This window comes from Lissotriton vulgaris, chromosome 9 (assembly GCF_964263255.1).
Source record: "Lissotriton vulgaris chromosome 9, aLisVul1.2, whole genome shotgun sequence".
NCBI classification, from domain to species: domain Eukaryota; kingdom Metazoa; phylum Chordata; class Amphibia; order Caudata; family Salamandridae; genus Lissotriton; species Lissotriton vulgaris.
In genome coordinates, this window is record NC_141697.1 from 842,351,291 (window position 1) to 842,375,168 (window position 23,878).

The 23,878-nt window shown below is 49.5% G+C and overlaps 1 protein-coding gene across 1 annotated transcript in view; it reads right to left on the bottom strand.

Moving 5' to 3' along the window:
• Positions 1-23,878, bottom strand: part of ATG2A (autophagy related 2A) — a 2,120,972-nt gene that overhangs the window by 1,967,821 nt on the left and 129,273 nt on the right. The window contains exon 4 of the mRNA XM_086939522.1: positions 7,428-7,530. Coding sequence (XP_086795648.1) covers positions 7,428-7,530 — 103 coding nt within the window. The remainder of the gene's footprint in view (positions 1-7,427; positions 7,531-23,878) is intronic.

Consider the following 23,878-nt stretch of genomic DNA (forward strand, 5'->3'; position numbering starts at 1 on the left):
CACTCCGTGTCGGAAGCCGGTCTGCATTATCCTCCCGTTTCTTCGATGCGGTCACCGGCACCAGGGCATATGGGCCCCCAGTCGCTGCCGACCCAGGAGCAGCCAACGTCTCGGCAGGGAGAACAGGCGCCATGTCCATGCCTGCTGCGCACAATGAATGGCGATGCGGGGGGGGAGAGCGGTATCTTAAGAAGCAATAGTGTAGCCGCCGGGGGGACTCCGTGAACAACTCGGAGTCAGCACAGGATGGGAGCCCTCCAGGTTCCCGTGGGTATCGACCGTCCACCACAGGGAAGACGCACCAAGATGGAGTCCACCCGTTACTCTATGGAGTGGCGGGGGAGAGCTAACCGTGGGGGGCTTCAGCGTCGTCCACGCCACCAGCAGCGCGAGAGAGAGTCTGACCCAGTTGGAAGGGTCCGACTCCGATCGTCCGGGCAGCGCTCTACTCCCCCGTGATCGTCAGCGTTTCACCAGCTCGTCTCCCCATCCACGTCCCTCGGCGTCCAGCGGCGGCCATCAGCGCAGGGTCCAGGGGAAGCGCCGGAGGTCCGAAAAACACCGAGTCTGCCACCAATTCCGCCGGGAAAGGTACCAGAAGAACGCCAGTCACTTCAGCGCCAGTATTTCACCGTGATAGGACGGCGCAGGTCAGGAGAAATGATCAGTATATCCGAAAGAAACCAGACGGCTTGCGGAGCCGGGAGCTCAAGCGTCCCTCCCGTCCGCCATCTTGGCTCCTCCCCTCAAGAAATCCTCTATTTGAGGTTCTGTAAGCATATCTAGTTTGTGATATTTTGCTGCCCTATTAATGAGCTGCACAAAACCTGTGTTATCATCAGGTGGTGAAGGCTTTGAGGGATATAGCTCTGGGTCGTTGTCCTCATCTGACCCTACATCATAATTTTCCCATGGATCCTCCTCATCTGGGATAGTTTTGTCATCCCCTTGAGGTTCTCCCTCCCCTAGATCACCGTCTACATCTGACTGAGGTGTAGCTGGTCTTGGTGTGGAAGGTGTAGGAATATTTGGCCTATTGTGAGGAATAGGAGAAGAGGGTGTTACTCTAGGACGAGGAGAAGCAGGAGGAGTTATATTCGTCCCCATTGTACTCTTTTTTGAAGGAAGAGGTTTATCTTCTGACTGTTCACTCTTTCTCTTCTTCGTGACCACTTTCCCAGTTTGTGGATCAATAAACAAGATCTTTTGTTTGGGATCTGTCTGTTGCTCCTGAATCGGTACCGATGGTCCTGGTTCCGAGAGGTGCTTTTGTTTTTGATCGTCAGATCTTGTTGTTTTCGACACCGAATGTCTGCTCGATTCCGACTTTCTTGGTATCGAGTGTCTCTTGGGCGATAAGTCATATTTATGTTTCGACATGGAATGTTTCGATACCGAGCTCTCCTTTGTATGTAGCCTCGGTGCCGAAGTCGATGTCGCCCTTTTCTCGGATCCGACATGGTGGGAGTCAGAGTGTTTCGGTTTCAGTTTCGGTTTCGTTGCCGGGCCCGAGGGTGGGGCGTCGGAAACTTTTTTCAGCGGTTTGACCGGGCCCGAGGGCGGGGTCGTTACCGCACGGGGTCGGTTTTTCGGTAAGGGGACGTCGTCACTCACGGTTTGTTGCTCGATGAGTTCTTCAACCTCCGACTGGTCCCCTTCCGACCCCGACTGGTCCTCTTCTTCCTCGATTTGTTCGTCTCCGAACAGCTCCGGGATCGCTTCCGCCTGCATTCTGGAAACCTCGTGTCTTCGAGCTCTACGATTTCTAATCGTTAGCTTGGAGGAGAACGCTGCGCAGGCTTCGCAGTCCCTGGATTCGTGTTCAGGCGATAGACAGAGGTTGCACACCTCGTGTAGGTCCTTGTGTGGGAACTTAGCACCACACGTTGGACATTTTTTGAATGGAGTCCTTTCCATGGACTCCGGGCTTGACTGCGTCGAGAAAGGCCTCCTGTTCTTCGACGTAGATCCAAGTTTTTCTCTTCTATTTTGAATTTGTAACGCGTCGGAATGGAAATGAACGCGTTCGAATAACAATACCGTCGAATTGGAAATGGAATACGTGCCGAAAATCACTTTCTTCTGAAGTTGATCTGGAGCGTCTCGATCTTCATCCGAACCCGATGGCGGAAAAAAACAATCTAAGGATGGAGCCGATGCCCATGCGCACTACCAACTAAGGGAGGAGTCACCAAGAGACAAAAGACTCTCCAAGAGAAAAACAAAGTGCAATCATCCGAGCCCAACACCAGATGGCGATCTATTCATAATGTACCATCTGCAGCCCATATGCCTCGAACACTTAGATACTCTAGTATCCAGGGGTAATCCATCTTATTCACACCAGGCATTCCATGGCTCTCCAGGCACATTGAATACAACTAGGATCCCAGTATAACACCTCTTGATACCCTATGCACAGCCAGGTAAAGGTTGTCCAGGTATTGTAATTAAGTGAATGTGTCTTGACTGTAGCTGTATTAATTTAACCATTCTTTTCAGGGCCTACTTCCATGCAGAGGGAGAAACGTCCACGAAGTCCAGTGTCTCTTCCCCTACTTTCCTTGTTTTGTTCCCTCCTTTCCCTCCATATCACCCTCGCGTTCTAGTGTCTGATAGACGCAAGAGGTGTAGGGGGGAAGGGCTGGCTATTAGTCGGTTCCTGGCACTGCTGCGGAAACTGCTCTTGAATCCTTACAACAACTTTCCCTGTACCCGCTTAACCCGCAGGTAGATAACCAAGACTTTACACTGGGCACTGGGAAACTGACTTTTCGCACACTGGAGACCCGCGTGTTGCCGCTTCTTAATTCACATCTATAACCCGGAGGGAGTGCTCCCCTTTACATATTTTAAACAAGAGTATGGCTTCCCGGAGACAGAACGGATGAGATACCTTTAAGTCAGACACTAGGCACTTCAACCACAAGTGAGGACAGATGCAGACAGACTATTCCTACCGTACGAAAGATGGCTCCTATCCCGCACCTCAAACGCTAAACTCATATCTGACCTTTATAAGATGTTGTAGACACCACAGACGCATATCTATAACCCAGGCAGGGAACGATGGGAGAGAGAACTAGGCAGGGTTCTTAGCCGTTAAGAATGAGAAAAGATATCCTACAGAGCACGTCACTCCGCATACCGCATTGGGCTCACAGAGAAACTCAAGAAAATAACAACATATTGGTACACTCCACGAGATGGATCATAGCAAAGAGAAACTCTGCTGGCAGGGCTGTGGCCAGGTTGGCAACCTGGTACACCTGTTATGGGAATGTAGCCATCTCCAATCTTACTGGGCACAGGTGCTGGACGATGTGGACAAACCCTTCCGAACGGAACTTCCACGCTTTCCAGCATATGTATTATTAGGGCTTCCTAACCCCCTAACGTATCCCCTACGCTCCCGCAGAGGACGTCAGATAGCCATCGCACTGGGTTACGCAATACAAAACATCCTCGCACACTGGAGCACCGCCACAACCCCTTCCATCACTGGCTGGCTGCATAAGATGTGGCACGTCCCGGGCATGGAAAAACTATCGCTTACCATGACGGGGGAAGGAGATCAATACGAGGAGCCCTGCCAACCATTCCGATCATTATAACAAAGAGGGGGAATAGAAAGTGGACAATATTTATCGGGGTCCAATGTACGTGTCCTGCAACTTGGAAATCAACAAAGAGTGTACTGAGTTCCCCACATGGGGTAAAGTAAGCAAAGGGACACCTCTCTCTCTAGGAGCGTACGTGACAGGGAATGTGATAATCCCTTGACGGAATTAAGGATGCCTCACACAATTCAAAGGTTGGACGACTGTTGCCATCCCACCCGATGATTGTATCGTGTCATCATTGGCCTCCTGCTCTTGCGGCAGGCTGGCGATGCAATGCCTGTCGGGTAGCACGAAGTGCTACACTTTAGCGGAGTTCTTTTATTCCTTAGCCAATGGGCGCGTGTGTGTGAGGGGCCAAAAACGAAGGTGCAGTAGTGAGCGTGAGTGAAGTTAAAAGAGGTCAGTGAAGTCCATTAAGACAACTTTAATAATATGGCTCACTGCCTTATTAAAAATGGTGAAATGAGGGGTACTGAGGCGCAACGGCTAGGGTGATCTGGCCTCATTCAACCCTCAATAGTGGTGTGGTCGACATGTTTCATGCCTCTCGGGCAATTCATCAGGACCTAAGTGCTCATCAACTTGCTACGAATTCCCCCTGTTAGAAGGAATCGAGTATACGACCTGCAAGGTGTCGTGGGATCAAATCCTACGTAGATTCCCGCCCTAAGAGTGGAAAAGGAAGGAGAGAAGGGCACAGTCAATGATGTGTCTGTTAGTTGTACACGTTTACATGTGGTAATATCATGCAGACTGAGTTGTGGTTCAATGACCTCAACCAAGGTAAGGTGACAGCGCTCATGACAGAGAGGATTTTATACAAAATAAAGGGGAACAGAGGATTTATACTGTAAATGCCAAATGCGGTCAATGATAAGGATGCATTAATTTGATACACATATGGGAAGGTACACCATGCTCGCTCACACATGTGTGTTTTACAGCTAAAGGGTCGTGTGTGCATTCACACAAATTGAACATTGAGAAATTACAAACGTAGAAGCTTAAAAGCTAAGCGCTTAAAAGCTTAAACCCGTACTGAAGGGACTGCGCTAGATGTGAAGTAGTGGGACTGCGCTAGATGTGAAGTAGTGGGAACCGGATCAACCCGGGTGAGTATTTTCGAGGGGTTCTTACCCGTAGTGCCTGATCGGTAGATCCCACAGACTGTCCTAGTGGGGCCAGAGCTATGTGGTAGTCACCTGGAAGGAATCAATATATCTGCCGGTTATGGTCGTGGTTAACGGTACAGAATACAATCATTTACATCCCGAGATGGTAAAGCCATGGCGATCTCGAGTAGATGCCATTAGGAATGATCGCATCTGTACAGCGCACCTTACCTTATTGGCTCCTGGCTCTAGGCTTGTAGTCACCTACCCATCCCACAGCGGCAGACTCGCGGGACAGCCAATCAATCCGTGTGTGGCCGAGCCGCTTAGGATACCGAATGCCGCGGGCGCCGCGTGTGGGCGTGTGTAGGGAGCGTTGCTAGGTAACGCTACCAGGCGTGGTGTAGAAAGAGAAGACTACCACACGCCAGTGGATGTGCATAGGCAGGCGCCATCTTGGAACGGGGTTGGGGGTGAATACTTTGGTGCTTTAGTAAATATAAGTTATACTCGGACAGGGGTCAGAACAGTCCAAGTTTAGGTTATCTGGCTAGCATACTCCAAGGCACAGCGTCATTCAAACCAAGCTCATCTGCATGCAGGCGGTGTACCCATCTTTGTTCCATTCTGAAAAGGGCCTGTTGGTTGATTGAGGGATGACATTCGAGGATGGTCCATTGCATATTCTCTGCCAAATGATTGTGTTGTCTACAATGTTCATACAGCCTAGTGTGGGTCTTTTTACAGCGGATGTTGCTGTTATGTTCCATGATGCGTTGTTTCACAGGACGCATCGTCATGCCAATGTAGATCATCCTGCAAGGGCATAGTAGTACATAAATGCACCTTGAGCTATTACAGTTTGTGTGCTCGTTGATGTTCCAGGTAAAATCCCTTGGCAGTTCTATGGTTTTACCCTGGATAGTTTGAGGGCAGACTACACAGGATCCACAACGGTAATGTCCCGTGACCGGTGGTAGATCCCATAGTGTATTGGCTGGGCGGGTGCTCGATTTCTTGGGGCGAGTATGGATTAAAGTATCCTTGAGATTGGATGTCCTCTTAAATGCAAAACGGGGGCGAGGTAGTTCCATGCCCGCTGTATTGAGGATCCCCCAATGTGAGCTCACAGTCTTCTTTATGAACGTGGAATTCCTAGTATAGGACGTCACACACGTGATTGTATTATCTTTTTCTTTGGTATGTACTTCAAGCAACGAGTCTCTGTTGTTGTTGAGGGCTCTTTTTAGTGATGTCTTCAGAAGTCGTGTGTGGTATCCCCTATCCTGAAGCTTATGTTGCAGGATACTCGCTTCTTGCTTGTAATCTGTTACGGAAGTACAATTTCTACGAAGCCGTAGAAATTGCCCAAATGGCAGGTTGTCCCTTAGGGATCTCGTGTGGTGACTATTGTACATGAGTAGACTATTCCTGTCGGTCTCCTTCTTGAAGAGGGTTGTAGTAATTGTTGTGGGATCTAACTGAATTCTCAGATCTAAAAAGGGTATAGATGTTTCAGAGATCGTGCCTGTGAACTTCAAGAAGGGGTCTTGCTGGTTGATCCACGTGCAGAACGCCTCGCAGCTGGTACGATCACCTTTCCAGAAAACCAAAATATCGTCGATATATCGACGCCAGAGTGTGAGATTATCTCGAAAGGGGTTCTGTTCAGAAGGGTAGATGTGGTTCTTTTCGAAGGTGGCCATATAGATACAGGCCAAGCTCGGTGCGAATGTCGAACCCATCGAGGTCCCGCGGATCTGGTGGTAGAGTTGTGATTCATATCTGAAGAAATTTTCAGTAAGGGCTATATGGGCTAGCTCCATGATGAAGGCTATCGGGGTCGGGGAGGACCATTCTTCCTGTCGCATCACAGAGTCCACAGCCTCCAAGGTAGCTTGTTGCGGAATGTTGGTATACAACGCCTCTACGTCTAGGGTTAAGAGTAGATCAACATCTTCTCTCCCATCGACGTCATTGATCAAACGGAGGACGTCTCTGGTGTCTTGTAAGTACGAAGGAATCTGCTTAACCAAGGGCTGAAAAAAGGCGTCACAGAATTGGGATAATGGCTCCAATCACTCTTGATCACCGAATTCAGAGAAATCACCTGTCCTAGGTACCTTCGGCTGTTGAGGCTCACGGAGCCAAAAGAGGCAGATCCTTAAGGCAGGAATGGATGGGGAGGCACAGTGGATGGTACTGGCGGAGAAACGGGGGTGGTTATGAGCACTGGACAGGGGGGGGTGGAGGGACAGCTGGAGGGGTGGGGCGGGAGATTCCTCATTTTGTTGGTATAACCTATCTAGACATTTCAGCGGCTGGGGTTTTATCAAACAGTATTTTTGAGATCGCTACATACCTACATTGAACCTCATTTACTTTTATGTCACTTTATCAGCATACGACTAGAAGGTGAATGTTGTACTTTGTGATTTTCCTTCCTGTATCGATTTCAATAAAAAGAGTTCAACCATAAAGTACAAAGCCCTTTTGGCGTGTTGTCAGAGTGTGTGATGAGGGTAAACTGTTATTACCCTAGCGGTCTTTTCTGTAAGGTTTTGTATATGTGCATGTATACATAATTTGCATACAACTAAGTTAACAAGAACCAGCGAGGTCAGAGCTACAAAAAACAAGAGGGCAATCAAAGTCTAACACAAGTTTACTATAAAGAATTCAGAAAAAGAACCTTTTGATGTGCACTTCTAGGGCAACTCCATTTGCGGTGTCATTGTGTGTGTGCTCCACACGTACAATGGTATCCAGGAAGGTCACCTTGATCCTTCGAAGCACTGCAGGGATTCAAAAGATCACAGACATGATCAAATTGCATGCAACACAAGAAGTTTTCAAAAGGTGCACAAGTCTTCCACCTTACATTAAAAATATAAAATTTTGACACATTACTCAATGACCTGATGGTACAGGCCAAAGTCAAATAGCACATCTTTGAAATCTTTTATTTAAATCATTCTGGGCTGTATTGCCTTGAAGTGGTATGGGATCCCTTAAGCCAAATATTCAGGAATATTAACATCTTAGGGTGTCCGTCTTATAGCAATCAGAGCAAGGGTTGTGGCAAAATTACAAGCAGGTTTAGGAATCTAAGGGCAAACCACAGGAGAACGCAGTCTCTGAAACATTGGCGCCCAGTGGCCAAATGCAGTTGCTACAATACTATTAGGTAGACTGTTCCATGATCACGGTGGGATACAGTTAATATGAAACGGTCATCTCATGGCCTATAAACTGAATTGACAAGCCACCATTCCCAGATATTTATTACACCTTTTGGGATGGCGAGTGGAGGGTTGATGCAGACTTAAACGGGAGTAAAAGAAGCTGAAGTTGTTTTGGAAGTTCCAGAAAATCTATATGGGGCTGCAATTAAAACAGTGTCTGGAGTTAGAAATTACTTCCTGGACTGCAATCTACACCAGATAATGCCTGCACAGCTAGAGAAAGTGAAACAACCCATACCAAAAGTTGAAGTTATTCGGGCAGTCAGGACCTCAGAGGCAGTAAAGATGACAGGCCAGGTGGCTTTGCTGCGTCTTTATACAAAAGTGTTTATACTTTCCTTTTTTTTTCCATGGAGTTTTAGAACTTGACCCGAAGGTATCCGATATTAGAGCACGTTACATGAGAACCAGTTGCTTTACATGAGGAAACATTCATTTTTGTGAGATACGAGGAGATTTACTGGCACATGCATCAAGGTATGCTTTTGCGATTCCTTAATTGCGATTATTAAGGAATCGAAATTAAGGAATCACAAAAGCCTATGCATGTACGAATCCCTATAACAATAACGATTCCTAAACATTCCTTAATTGCGAGTCGCAAACTGCAAGTCGCAATTAAGGAATGCCTTCCCATTCATTCCCATGGGCTTCCAGGTCCACAGGACTGAATGGGAGATTGCATGCGCAATTTGCGAATTCCAGTAGGTACTCGCAAATTGCTCATTCAATTTCAAGGGTGCAAGGGTGTCAATATGACACCCTGTTGCACCCCTGAAATTGTGATATGAACCCATGTAGCGCACAAACATGCCCCAAGGGCATGTATGTGTGTAACCTAAAACTTAAAAAAAATGCATTTTAGTGAAATTTTCAGAGTTTTTGCAAATTATAGACAAGTTTGATTTGTCTGTAATTTGCGGGCACAAATAGCGAAATCGCTATTTGAAAGTGCTTCTAGCATTGCATTTAAGTAATCGCAAATTGCGATTCCTGAAATGCAATTGCAATTTAGGAATTCTTAAATTGCGCATAGGAAACACTTTCATTCAACTCCAAAGGCCAATTTGCGATCGCAAACTGCCAATTTTTGCGAATCGCACCATTTGAGAACGCACAAACCTTTGATGCATGTGCCCCTAAGTGATTTGCCCAGAATCACAGGATGTTGCGCGTCCTTGCAGAGACTCGAACCCAGTTCCCCAGATTTGATGTTGAGCACTCTTGCTGTTAGACCAACTCTTCCCCACTTAGGTCCTGGAGCTTCTCGCCAGGCTTTACAAAAACTTGCATGCTATGAAAGGGTGACTTCCAACTTGCCAAGGCTCTGCCTTCCCTCATATTCAAGTCTGGTAAATCCTACAGACAGTGGTGTAACGAAACTTGAGGGGGACCACCTGCAAGGAGTAGGGAGCGCCCCTTCCCCCCTCCAGGCTCAGTCAAGAGGTCTGAGGCCAGGATACTGTGCTGAACGGGCCGCCCGCACCACGGGGGCTGCAGGGTCTAGGTTATGACACTGCCTACAGTCAGATGTCAATACTAAACAATAATGTGAAACTCTTCATAAGATTTTTAGTCCAGAGAATGGAGCACCTCAGGCCCAAGATGGTAAACCCTGATAAAAAGGGATTGATCTTCAAAACGTAAATAGGAGGCAACACACAAAAGCTGTTTAAAATGATATATGCAGCATACAGATGGAAAAGGGAAGACCTTTCTCTTGCTAGGTGTGGAGAAAGCTTTCAACCAGGATGACTGAGTGTTTCTGGGGGAGGTTCCGAAGCCAAGTGGCTTAGGGCTAGTTTTGTCAGCATGCGGATGACCAGTTAGCTTCACCGATGATGAAAACTAGCGCTAATGTGTGAGATTCCCCATAAATACAGATTAGGGGGTGCAACAAGGCAGATATGCCCTCTGTGCCCACTCCTCTAAGCCCTATCCCATGAACCACTGGCACAACACAAGGAATAATGAGGCAATCCATGATGTACTTATACAAGATCTATGTCCAAAGATGACATTTGGTTGTCACTTTCAGATTCAGCGGGCTCTGTTCCAGCACTTCTTCAGGAACTACAACTCTTTTAGTCGGTGATCGGATTTAAGATTGGTTCCAGGTGGGAGTCACTGAACATCTCAGTTCCAAAATCCACAGAATAGATGGAGCCCATGGATTCCTAGCCTTCGTTGGAACACTGAGTGACTCAAATATCTAGGAATCGGGCAACAACCACATTAGATATATATTTGAGACAAACTACACCCCACTTCTAGGGCTGACCTCCATCAGAGGCGTAATACTGCTAGTTCATGGCTGAGGAACATAGCAATAATGATAATAATAATAGACATGATTTTCAGAGGTGTTTGGACCAACTTTAATGATCATGCCTTGAGTTTACAGGATGTGGCAAAAGATTCGTGATTAGTTGGAGGGAAGTGTGTCACCATTCAAAGCAAGGGGATTAGGCATACGTCACATAATCAAGCTGCACAATTTAAGATTCTTCTGGAAAGCTCCAGGAAGGATATTGAGTGTCACTGTTTAGTTAACAGTACATTAGCTGACTGCCCTGCTGGGAGGTTCAAGGGCTTCCTAAAGAGAATATATGAGTCATACCAGTGACGCTGCCACGGAGTGTCCTCAGACGGGGAAGAGTATTGAGACCCAGAAACTATGGTACTACTGGACTACCTGAGAGTACCTTATCGGGGCCCTGCGGTGGACTAAGAGCTATTCGTGGGAAACGGCAAGTGGTGCAGTTTCTCGGAAGGATTCCTTGAAATGCTCTCTACATTCTGAAAAAGCTAGAAATTTACACCGAACGTAGGAGTAAATATACCGGGACTAGGATACAAATGACAAAAGAAGCTATTAAGAGCACCCAGCGGAGCTTCCGAGAGAGGTGCATCAGCAGGAGTATTCAGGGAGACTGCTCCGGAGTATGTAGGGGAGGAGCATTCCGAAGCACCCAGGGTCCCCCTACCACTGGGACCATGCTCAAATGCCCCACACTCACGGCTGCTGCTGGGAATGGGTAAGATCTGCGGACTTTGGAACTGTGCCTTCTACCTCTCCTCTCTCAGCTCGACCTGGGGGCGAGCTGGAGAATGAGGTGGACGGGGTTTCCCAGCAACACCGTTGTAGGAGAGTAGGGTCTGCAATCCTATGATCACCCAGATTTTTTGCTTTTGTTTCACTGGTTTACGACTTTCTCTGGCTGTGGGCCTGCCAATCAGACCCACAGCCTGGCTGTTCTCTCTCTAAATTACAACGTGTACCCTAGGTGCATTTACCAATTGGTACTGGGCCACCTTATCAGACCCTGTAACTCAGGGCATAGGTGTACCCAGGGCCTACCAGGGGCTGAAGCATGTATTATGCCACCCCTGGCTGGCCTCCTAAATTTGACACAACTGGCTGCATGACAGCTGGGGCAAAGTCGTGTAATCACCCTTTGCTGTAGATATAGTATACCTATATCTAACCCTAAAAATGGACACACAGATTCCTATCAGTCACTCCTATGGCAGGCCTTGACAATCCTGAAGGCAGAGTGCTTGGAATCGTGTGAGATGGTGCTCTGGCATGAGCTGAGCCCGTTTGCAGCTTGCGGAACCAAGTCCTAATAGCTGTTCCATGATAACGCATACCATATACTCGTAAGTGCATTATAATCCTCGCGGTTAAATGCTATCTCTGGTATTGCTTTATCAAAACATGTCGAGTAAGGTGTCATACGAATTGGAATACTAACCCCTCGCCAATTCTGGCGACGGGGTTAGCATTCCACCCTTCTAGAGGGACACGACATGTATGTAACTGTGAACCCCGGTTAAAGTTAAGCGAAGCCTCAGCTCCACAAAATGGATGCTGCCACCACAGACACGAGTCTGACCTCCTGCTGCTGGGAGTCCTTCCAGCGAGGAGAGCTTGGACAAAGGGTTTCCTGTCCGGGGCAGTGCTAGCACCATCCCAGACAGGGTTTTGTGTATCCTGGGTAGGCAGGGCTTTTCAGGAAGGTGACTGTAGAGTGGCACCCCGGTGCTCACTACGCATCTGCCGGCTAGAACCAGTTCCAGGGGCACACCAGCCCCTGACCTGGGGAAAGCCCGGCATGGGAGAGGGGTGTAACCACCCCCCTCCTAGTCCCACCCATAGGCAGGACCTAGTCACCGGATCAGCCCCTTTTCTTAGTATAAAGATAGGAGCGGGCCCCCTGTTCAAATTAGATCATCTTTGGAATCAAGACACGACTTTCTGCGAAAGGACATCAAGATTTCTTCTTCTTCAAGATTCTCCCTTGTGACTAAGGAGTAGTCACCCTGCATCCGCAGGCACCATCCTAAGAACACTGCGGTCTGCTGCAAGTCCTTCCTCAGGAATCCGACGACACAGCTCGACGAGACCCGGCTTCCCTGGCACCTCTGACCTCTACTCACCTCTACAGCCAAGCTGAGAACCGTGAGTGCGACGAGACCTCGAGGGACCGACGATCGCCAAGACTGCACGACTTCTTTACAGCGAGCCCGCCGAGTAATCCTCTGGTGAGTGCTTTGGGGTCCGAGAAGCCCCGACCCTGAGCAGCTCCAGCACCGAAGTACAGCCTCCCAGCATCTCCACGATCTGCGTGGGGCCCTTCTGCTTTTTGCTGCTCACCGCGTTGTTTGGCTACTAGCCCGCTGGCTTGTGGCCTTCTTAACGACGCCCGACGACATCACTGCTGCTGGTCTGGTTGCTCCAGACTGGCCCTCGCTCCCTTCCAAAAGAGGAGCACCCCGGACCCTCCTGGTCCACTCCAGGCGCCATTTTGAGTCCACCGCGTGGGCTTGAATTAGCCAAGGCTTTGTTGCCCAATCCTGGGTCCAGCGACGCCGACAGCTTCATCCATCGTGGGACAGCTCGCTCCTCCATCCTGGTCGCCGACAACGCCTCCTGGTCCGTGAGATCTGCAGAGCACAGCGTCGCCCACTCACCTAGTCGAGGTGACTACCATCCGGTGCCCTCCTGGTGCCACCTGACTACTGGCTAGTAGTCACGAACTTGGTCCCCTCTGCTTTCAGGTGTCATCCATCTTCAAGATCCAGGCTTGGATCACTTCGAACTCTCTTCACTGATCGCCTGCCAGCATCTTTCTTCCAGGCTCCTGGTCCGTCTACGAGGATTCCCGACGTCTTTTCAGACCTATGCAGCTGCAGCCCCTGGGCTAGGTAACTTCGGCATTTCGGTGCCCCAGCATAGCCTCACTATCCAAGGGTCAGGATCCACTTTCGTTTTCCTCCTACCAGGTCGGGTTCGCCCGAGAACACTAACTCTGTGAAATCTAGCTACCATAGACTTTGTCCAGCATCCCGCGTGAGAGTGCACACTCTGCACCCGAGTCCCCTGGGCCTCCTAGAAGTAATCTAAAGATTCTATAGCCAAGTCCTAGCGATTCCAAAGCCTATTAGTACTGTACTTACCTGCTAGTAATTTCGCATTCCACTTTCAGAGTATATGGTTTTCCGTGCCCCTCGGGCATTTGTATATACTGTGCTAACTTAAGTATTTTCGTAAGAGTTTTGTTTTGTGCTTAGTACCCTGTCCTCATAAAGAGTACAGGGCTGTTGTGATTCTAATAAATACACTGTTTATTTTCATAACACTTGTGTGGTGTCCTTTCACTTGGTGTTCAAGGGGTATATGTGTGGTATAACAGCTGGCTTAACACGCCCTCTCGAGTCTTTAGCCTTAGACTGCTCGTATCCACGCTACTAGGATAGCTGGTCTATAAGGTTGACTTACAACCAATCACCATAAGGGTTGCTGGACTGATACATAGTGATCACTAGCATAGTGAGCACTGCATATCAGGCCACCTTCTCACAACCGTGACCGGTGCTCTTGATGGAACTTCGATGATGCCCCCTGGGAGGAAACCATAACGTTCTGTACTTACCGCGGTGCCCGAGCAACCTTGGCTTATGCCCGGTGGGGCTGTCCTATGCAGCTGTAGAGGAGTTTGGCTCTGTGTGAGAAGTTGGCCGGGTATATGATGATCACTAATTCTAGTGAGCACCTTGCACCAGTCCAAACGACCCTTAAGGTGATTGGTTGTATGTCAACCTTATAGACAAGCTATCCTAGGGATAGCATGGACATAAAGCAGTCTTAGGCTTAACTCAAGAGGGCATGTGAAGCCAGCTGTTTTACCATATGTAATCCTTTTAATACCAAATGAAAGGACACCACACAAGTTATATATTATAAAATATATGTATTTATTACTAGAATAATCCCCTATACTCTTTATGAGCACAGAAGCACAAGCGTTAAACAAAGAACTTCATAAGCATACAAAAGTTGCACAAATATGGATAGGCCCTGGTGGCCAGTCAAACCATATACTAAAATAGTGGTATAAGAACCACGTCACGAACAATAGTAAGGCCTAGGGCCTTGAGAATCGCTGGGACTACACTGGACTAACGAAGGTTAGGACATAGGAGGCCCACAGGATGCGGGTGCAGTGTCTATAGGCACTCGTGTTTACCATACAAGTCAATGGTGCGTAAAAATTAAAAAGTTATAGGTTTTGGAGTCTTCCGACTGGACTAGAACTTAGCCACTTAAAACTAGGACACTAGAGGTGTAAACCACTACAGGAGCACCGGAGTACTCTCGTTACCTCACCCACAGGAAGTGGGTGCATAGGTGTCAAAGTGCGTCGGGTTTCGACGTGGAGTTCTATGGAGCCTGAAGGTGAAGATGCTGCAGGCGACCAGGAGAGAAGAGTCCGGTTGGATCCAAGGGTGGATCGAAGATGCAGAGTACCTGAAAGCAGAGGGGACAGAGTCTGGGTCACTAGCCAGTGACCAGGAAGGAACCAAAGGAACAAGGCGATGTCGGGTTGCGATCAGGTGATGTTGTGAAGCTCGTCTCCACTGCCACGTGGACCAGGAAGGATCGAGGACAACCAGGAGGTAGACACGGACTGTCCCACGCAGGCTCTCGCTGTCGGCGGTGTCGGTTCTCGAATCGGAGTCAACAGGCCTTGGCAAATGCAACCCACGCAGGAATCTAAGATGGCTTCTGGGTCAGACCGGGAAGGTCTGATGGACTGCTCCTTTTGAGGGGAGCAAGGGCCTGTCTGGAGCAACCAGACCAGCAGTTTAAAGTTGATGGTTCGTCGTCACAGAGGCCACTAGCCAACGGGCAAGTGACCGGACAACGCGTCGAGCAGGAAAAATGCAAAAGGGCCCCACGCAGCATTCGTAGAGAGTGGAGAGGTGATCTTCGGTGAAAGAGCTGCTCGGGGCTGGGGCTTCTCAATCCCCAATGCGCAGCATCGAGGGTGCCTCATGAGCTGCACAGGAAGCACTTCGTTGGCTTTCCAAGATGGCCGGTCCCACGTCTCACGTCGCCTCCACGGGTCTCAGCTTTGCTGGGACTGTGGATCGGGCTGTTGGATATCTGGAAGTCCGGTTCTTGACTGTCTCTGTCGTTCGAGGTCCGGCGGGAGCAACAACAAAGAAAACCTTTGAGCGCTGATGGTGCCTGCTTATGCAGGGTGGTCACTCCTTGACCACAAGGGAGATTCTTCAGTCTTCTACGTTGAGTAGGATGTCGAAGGGTCCAGAGTTTCGTTTCAAAGTTTCAGTCAGGATGATCTACTGCTTCATGGCACAGCTCCTACCTTTATTCCAAATGAAGGAGCTGGATCTCCTGCTAGGTCCCTCCTATGGGTGGGACCCAGGAAGGGGGTGGTTACACCCCTTTCCCTTTGTCCAGTTCGCGCCAGAGCTGGGGCTTGAGTGCCCCAGCACCGGTTCTAACTGGGCTTTGCCTGGGACACCTTGTGCGCCCCAGGCAGTGTATAGTTTCATTCAGCCCTCCCTGCCCCAATCCACTATCTCCTGTCTGGAGTGGTGTAACACCTCCCTGTGACAGGAAACCTTTTGTCCAGGCCTCCCCTGCCGGAGTTTCAGTCAGCAGCAGGAGGCCAGACTCGTGTCTGTGGCAGCAGCATCCATTTTGTGATGCTGAGGCTCTGGTTAGATTTAACCGCGTTTAAGGAAAGTAACATGTCTTCTCCCTCTAGAAAGGTGGAATGCTACCCCCGTCGCCAGGACTGGCGAGGGGGTAGTATTCAAAAGCGTATGACACCTTACACAACATGTTTTGATAAAGCCAAACCAAAGATAGCATTCAACCGCGAGGTTCATAATGCACTTAAGAGTATATGGTATGGCAATATCCCAGAACAGCTATAAGGACATGGTTCCGAAAGCTGCAGACAGGCTCAGCTCATGCTAGAGCACCATTTCACATAAAACCAAGCACTCTGCCTCCAGGATTGTTAAGGCCTGCCATAGGAGCGACTTATAGGTGTATATGTGTCCAGATATAGGGTTAGATATAGGTATACTATATCTAAGCAAGGGGTGATTACACCACCATGCCCAGGTGAGTGATCAGTCAGTTGTGTCAGTTTGGATAGCCAGCCAGGGGTGGCAAAAGATATGCTGCAGCCCCTGGTAGGCTTTGAATGCACCTATGCCCTGGGTGTAGGAGAGTAGGGTCTGCTATCCTATGGTCACCCCAAATTTCTGCTTTTTGCTTCGCTGGTTTATGACTTAATGTGGCTGTGGGCCTGCTAATCAGACCCACAGCCTGCTGTTCTCTCTCTAAATTACTGCCAATGCACTCTAGGTGCATTACGAATTGGAACTGGTTCACCTTATAGGTCCCTGTAACAGTGTACCATAGGTACCCAGGGCATAGGTGTAGCCAAGGCCTACCAGGGGCTGCAGCATGTATTGTGCCACCCCTGGCCCGCATATTTGACACAACTGGCTGATCACTCAGCTGGGGCAAGTTGGTGTAATCACCTCTTGCTTAGGTGTAGTATATCTATACCTAACCTAAACTGGACACATATGTTCCTATCAGCCACTCCTATGGAAGGCCTCATCAATCCTGGAGGCAGAGTGCTTGGAAATATGTGAGATGGTGCTCTAGCATAAGCTGAGCCTGTCTGCAGCTGTCGGGAACAACTCCCTTAGCTGTTCCGGGATATTGCCATACCATATACTCTTAAGTGCATTATAATCCTCGCGGGTATTTGCTAACTTTGGTTTGGCTTTATCAAAGCATGTCGAGTAAGGTGTCATACGATTTGGAATACTATCCCCTCGACAGTTCTGTCGACGGGGATAGCATTCCACCCTTCTAGAGGGACACGACATGTACATAGCCTTAATCCCGGTTAAAGTTAACCAGAGCCTCAGCATCACAAAATGGATGATGCCACCACAGACACAAGTCTGACCTCCTGCTGCTGGGAGTCCTTCCAGCGAGGGAGGCTTGGACAAAGGGTTTCCTGCCTTGGGAGGTGCGAGCACCACCCCAGACAGGATTTTGTGTATTGGGTAGGACAGGGCTGAATAGAATCAGACATGCCCGGGGCACACAAGGTGTCCCCGTGCATAAGCCAGTCCAAACCGGTCCTGGGACTTTCCAGACCCAGGCCTGGCGAGGAGCTGGACAAAGGAAAGGGGGTGTAACCTCCCCCCTTCCTGGTCCCACCCAGAGGAGGGACCTAGCAGGTGATCCACCCCTCAGATTGGGAATAAGAGTGGGAGCAGTGCCATAGCACCTCAGATCATCCTGAATCAACTTGAAACTAAGAAGACGACTGGACTTCGACATTCTGCTGCACAGAAGACTGAAGAGTATCTCCCTTGTGGCCTAGGAGTGGCCACCCTGTGAACACAGGCACCATCCAGCAACTCGACGTCTTCTTTGCCGCCGCCTCCTGCCGGAGCCCGAGCCCAGAGCCTGACAAGACCCAGACTCCCAGACTTCTCACCGGCCGATCCACAGTCCCTGCAAAGAAGGGACCCGTGGAGGCACCGAGAGACGTGGGACCGGACCTCTTGAAAGACCCCCGAGACGCTGACTGCGCAGCACCCGAGGCACCCTCGACGCTGTGCTTTGGGGTTTGAGAAGCCCCACAACCGAGCAGCCCTTGCACCGAAGATCAGCCCCCCAGCATCTCCACGATCTGCGTGGGGCCCTTTTGCATCGTGCCACTCGACGCGCCATCCCGGCCACTTTCCACGTGGTAAGCGGCCATCTTGGCGATGAAACCTACAATCTAACCTGCGGGTCTGGTTGCTCCAGACTTGCCCACGCTCCTGTAAAAGGGAGCACCCGCTCTGACCTTGCTGGTCCGAGTGATAAGCCTTTTTCACTCCCTGCGTGGCTTGCATTAGCCAAGGCCTGTTTGCTCTGATCAAGTTGCCGACACCGCCATCCGCTAGAGCCTTCGTGGGACAGCTCGTGATCGACTCCTGGATGTCCTCGACCTCTTCGTGTCCACGTGGCTGCTGAGAGAAGCTACACCTCAACGCCTGTTTGCACCCGACATCGCCTGGTTCCAATCTGGTTCCACGGTAGTCACTGGCTAGTGACTTTGAACATTGTCTCCTCTGCTTTCAGGTCTTCACCACTTCAGATCCACCCTTGGATCCACCGGAACTCTTCACATCGAGCCGCCTGCAGCATCTTCAGCTCCAAGCACCATCGACCTGCGTGACGAAACCCGACACTACTTCGCACCTGTACACCCGCTTCCTGTGGGTGAGGTAACTCAACAACGCTGGTGTTCCTACACTGGTACACACCTCTAGTGTCTGTGTCTAAAGTTTCACTCCTCTAGATCACTCGGAAGGTTCCTAAAACACTAACTTTGTAACTTTTACGCACCATAGACAATGCATTGGTGAACGCGTGCACTTTAAGTACTGCACCCGAGTCCCGCGGGCCTTTCCCGACTTAGTCACTGCTAGTCCTGATCAGCTCCAGCGATTCCCAAGGCCCTAGGCCTACTTTCTTTTCGAGTGGTATCTCTTATACCACTTTCTTAATATATGGTTTGAGTGACCACCCGCCCTCATCCATATTGTGCAACTTTTGTGTATTCTAAACTGTGTTTTGTTTTAACGCTTGTGCTTCTGTGCTCATAAAGAGTATAGGGGATATTTGTAGTTAATAAATATATATATATATTTTCAATATATATCTGTGTGGTGTCCTTTCATTTGGTATTCAAGGGGATTGTGTATGGTAAAACAGCTTGCTTCACATGCCTTTACAGAGTTTAGCCTAAGACTGCTTTGTCCACACTACTAGGATAGCTGGTCTATAAGGTTGACTTACAACCAATCATCATAAGGGTTGTTTGGCATGCTACAAGGTGATCACTAGAACTAGTGAGCATCATATACCAGGCCAACTTCTCACATTGGTGAGCAGCGGATTGGGATCTGAGCTTGCTGTTTGTTTTACCATTACAATCTTTGAGATTATCATTTGAAAGATCATACAGGTACCTGCTAGGTACATATTAAAACAAGACTAGTATACTTTAGTTCTACTGAACTTAGTTGTTGTAGAGGATAGGGAGTAGAGCACCCTGACTACAACTACTAGATAGGTTTCGTAGGTAAACACCAGTGTAGGTAGATTGCAATATATCCACCCACACTAGAGCAATGTCTGGAGCAGAGGGTTCCACTGGGAAGGTCTCTGTTGAGAGTGACCCTCCGAGAGCACCATCCAAATTTGCTATATTATCCTTTAAGGAACTACGGCAGCTTTGTGCCTTAAGAGGTCTTAGGACAGGGCCTACCCCTACTACAGACCACCTTAGGGAGATCTTAGACCAGTCTGAGACTCTAAAGACCTCTAAAGCAGACCCCACAGGAAATGCTGAAGGAGGCTCTCCCACTGAAGATGACAATACTGACGCCCCTGTCCCTGTAGTCTAGTTAGATGAGGATGACCAAGTCACTGGAGATACTCAGCCTGAGGAGGAGGAGGAAGAAGAGGAGACAGAAGGGGAGAACAGTGATTCTAACGATGGCAGAAATAGTCAGGTGCTAGTCAGAAGGCTTAACCAGGCTAACTTAAGTGTATTTGGGACTGAAGCAAGGATGACCTTGCCCAGCCACCCAAGTGGACTTAACCAGGAGCCCAGGAGGAGGAGGAATCACTCTGGTGAATCCAATACCTCCCAAGCTTCTAGAGGTTCTCATGGTCACTCCCGTTCCCAGCGAAAGTCATCGAGAAAGCCATCAACAGCCAACTCGCCACATTCATTGAAGAACACAACATCCTCGACTCCTCCCAATCCGGCTTCAGAAAAAACCACAGTACGGTAACCGCCCTCCTCGCCGCAACAGAGGACATCCGCACCCTACTGGACAAAGGAGAAACAGTAGCCCTCATCCTCCTAGACCTATCAGCGGCGTTTGACACAGTCTCCCACCGCACCCTAATACGCAGACTCTACGACGCAGGAATCCAGGACAAGGCCCTCGACTGGATCTGCTCCTTCCTCTCCGGCAGGACGCAACGGGTCAGACTCCCCTCTTTCCTCTCAGACCCCACACCTACCACCTGCGGAGTCCCCCAGGGCTCCTCCCTCAGCCCGACGCTCTTCAACGTCTACATGGCTCCACTTGCCCCCATCGTCAGAACCTACGGACTCAACATCGTGTCATACGCAGACGACACCCAGCTCATCCTCTCCCTATCCAAAGAGCCCAACACCGCCAGACGCAACTTTCGAGAAGGCATGGAAGCCGTCGCCAAATGGATGAAAAACAGCTGCCTACAACTAAACACCAACAAAACAGAAGTACTCATCATGGGCCCAAACCCCGACACCTGGAGCGACACCTGGTGGCCCACCGTCCTCGGAAACCCGCCAACCCCCACAGACCACGCACGCAACCTGGGAATCATCCTGGACTCCGAGCTCAAAATGGACCACCAGATCAACTCTGTCTCATCTTCCTGCTTTCACACCTTCCGCCTCCTTCGTAAGACCTTCAAATGGATCCCCCTCGAACACCGAAAGACAGTCACTCACGCCCTGGTCACCAGCAGACTCTACTACGGCAACGCACTCTACGCCGGAATAAACAAAAACCTCATCCGCAAGCTAGAGAACGCCGCCGCAAGACTGGTCCTCAACCTGCCAAAACATGCCACATCTCTCCCAGCACCTGCGCACACTCCACTGGCTCCCCGTCGAGGCGAGAATCACCTTCAAGATGCTCACCCACGCACACAAGGCCCTCCACGGCACCGGACCAGCATACTTGAACAGCCGACTCAAATTCCACGCACTCCAAAGGACCCTACGATCAGCCCAGCTTTCCTACGCCGTGGTCCCTCGCACCAGAAAGACCAGATTGGGAGGCCGCTCCTTCTCCTTCCTCGCGGCCAAAGCATGGAACGCCCTTCTGCTCCACCTCAGACAGACAACATCGCTCCCGATCTTCACAAGAAACCTCAAAACCTGGCTCTTTGACAGACCCCCTCCTTGATGGAATGGAACCTGCACCCCCCTCCCCTCCCCACCCCACCCCTAGCGCCTTGAGACCCTCACGGGTGAGTAGTCGCGCTTTAACAAACTCCTGATTGATTGACTGACTCCAAAAGGGGGTTGACTAGCCCCCAGAGAAGGGAACATGAGGCCAAGATGAGAGAGGCTGAGCTTAGGATCCAGAAGCAAGAATTAGAAGTTGCCCTGGCCCAAGAGAAACTTGCTAGAGCAAGGCAGTCTAGAGAGAGTGGGTTAGTACCCACTGGTTGCAGCATCATCCCTAAGGATAAAGACAGGTCTTTTGATAACAGAAACCTGAGTAAGATTGTGCCCACCTACAAAGCTGGGGATGATATCTACAAATGGATGACTGCACTTGAGAGCCTGCAAGGTACAGCAGATCCCTCAGGAGCAGTGGGCAGCAATCTTGTGGCTCTCCTTTGAAGGTAGAGGCCGAGGCAGACTCCTCACAGTTAGTGATGGGGATTCTAGAAACTACCTGGTCCTGAAGAGTGTTCTGATTGATGGGTTAGGCTTAACCACTGAACAGTACAGGTTAATATTCAGAGACACCCAGAAGACACAGACTCAGGACTGGTCTGAATTTGTTGAATGTGCCACTAAGGCTCTGGAGGGATGGTTGCTGGGAAGTAAGGTTACAGATTATACAGGATTGTACAATTTGCTTATGAGAGAACAAATTTTAAATAATTGTCAGAAGCAGCAGTTGCATCAACATTTGGTTGACTCAGATTTGACCTCTCCCCGAGAATTGGGAAAGAGGGCAGATAAATGGGTTAGAACCAGAGTTAAGCAAAAGAACCAGAACCAGAACCTGGGTGGTGACCAGAAGAAAACAGACCAGAAGGGCGGGGAGCAGAAAGCTAAAGACCAGAAGTCTTCAACAGGGCCCCAAACTAATACAGAGGGTGGGTCCCAAACTTCCAAGAAGAAGAAGAAAGAAGGTCAAAGAAAACCCTGGTGTAGTACACCTCTCACTGGACAAGTGAGTGTAAAAAGGGTGGAGCCCCCAACACTGCAGCCCCTAAGGCACCTGCACCCACTAGTACAGCTGGCAGTGTTGGTCCACAAACTAAGGGGGTAGTGGGTATCACCTTGGGAACTGAAGCAGATTCTGACCTAGTCAGAACCCTTACACAGGCTGTTCTGATTTGTGAGGGGGACATAGATTTGGCCCCTACCATCAGCCCCAGTAATCTGGGCAAATACAGACAGACGCCTTTGATTAATGACAAAGTGGCTCAAGCATACAGGGACACATGTGCCAGTGTCACTATGGTGACACCCAGCTTTGTGGACCCTGGACAATACATGCCAGGTGATAATTACCTGGTGACCAATGCCAGCAATGTCACCACTACACATAGTGTGGCAATTGTTAACTTTTCCTGGGGAGGGGTAACCGGCCTAAAAAGAGTTGCGGTTAGTGCTGATCTCCCAGTTGAATGTTTGTTGGGCAATGACCTGGAGAGCTCTCTATGGTCAGAAGTTGAGTACAGGACTCATGCAGAGATGTTAGGGATATCATCACATGTCCTTGCTGTGACTAGGTCACAGGCCAAAAAGTGCCTCTCTGAACCTCAGGTCTTGGATCCTGGAACAATGGACCAAGCACCTTCCAAGAAGAAGAACAGGAGGGTAAAGGCTGTGCCTTCCCAACTGCCTACAAGTGAGGATCAGCCTTCACAGGAAGCTGATCTTGAGACCCCTAAAGGAATTGTCTCTGAAGAACTTGAACCTGATCAGGTTGAGTTTCTGGGGACAGGGGGACCTTCTAGGGCAGAATTGGGGCAGGCTCAGTTATCCTGTCCTTCCCTTGAACCCCTCAAACAGCAGGCTGCTGCTGAGGCTGCTGGGAATGCCCAAGGTGCCCATAAAGTATATTGGGATGATGGGCTCCTTCATTCAGAGGGTAGGGACCCCAAGCCTGGTACAACCAGGAGGTTGGTTATACCTCTGCAATTTAGGGGCTTCCTTCTTACCTTGGCCCATGATATTCCTTTAACAGGACACCTAGGCCAGAATAAGACTTGGGACAGGCTTGTCCCTCACTTTCACTGGCCTCACATGTCTGAAGACACCAAGGAGTTTTGTCGCTCCTGTGTAACCTGCCAAGCCAGTGGTAAAGCAGGTGGCACCACAAAGGCCCCCCTGATACCACAACCTGTGGTGGGGGTTCCCTTTGAAAGAGTGGGGATTGATATTGTAGTCCAATTGATCCCCCTACAGCATCTGGGCACAGATTAATACTGGTGGTGGTGGAACATGCCACCAGGTACCCAGAGGCAATTCCACTTAGGACCACAACAGCTCCTGTTGTGGCCAGGGCCTTACTTGGAGTTTTCTCCAGAGTAGGGTTTCCTAAGGAGGTAGTATGTGACAGAGGTGCCAACTTCATGTCAGGATACTTGACAGCTATGTGGAAGGAATGTGGTGTCAACTACAAGTTCACCACTCCTTATCATCCACAGTGTAATGGGCTTGTTGAAAGTTTTAAC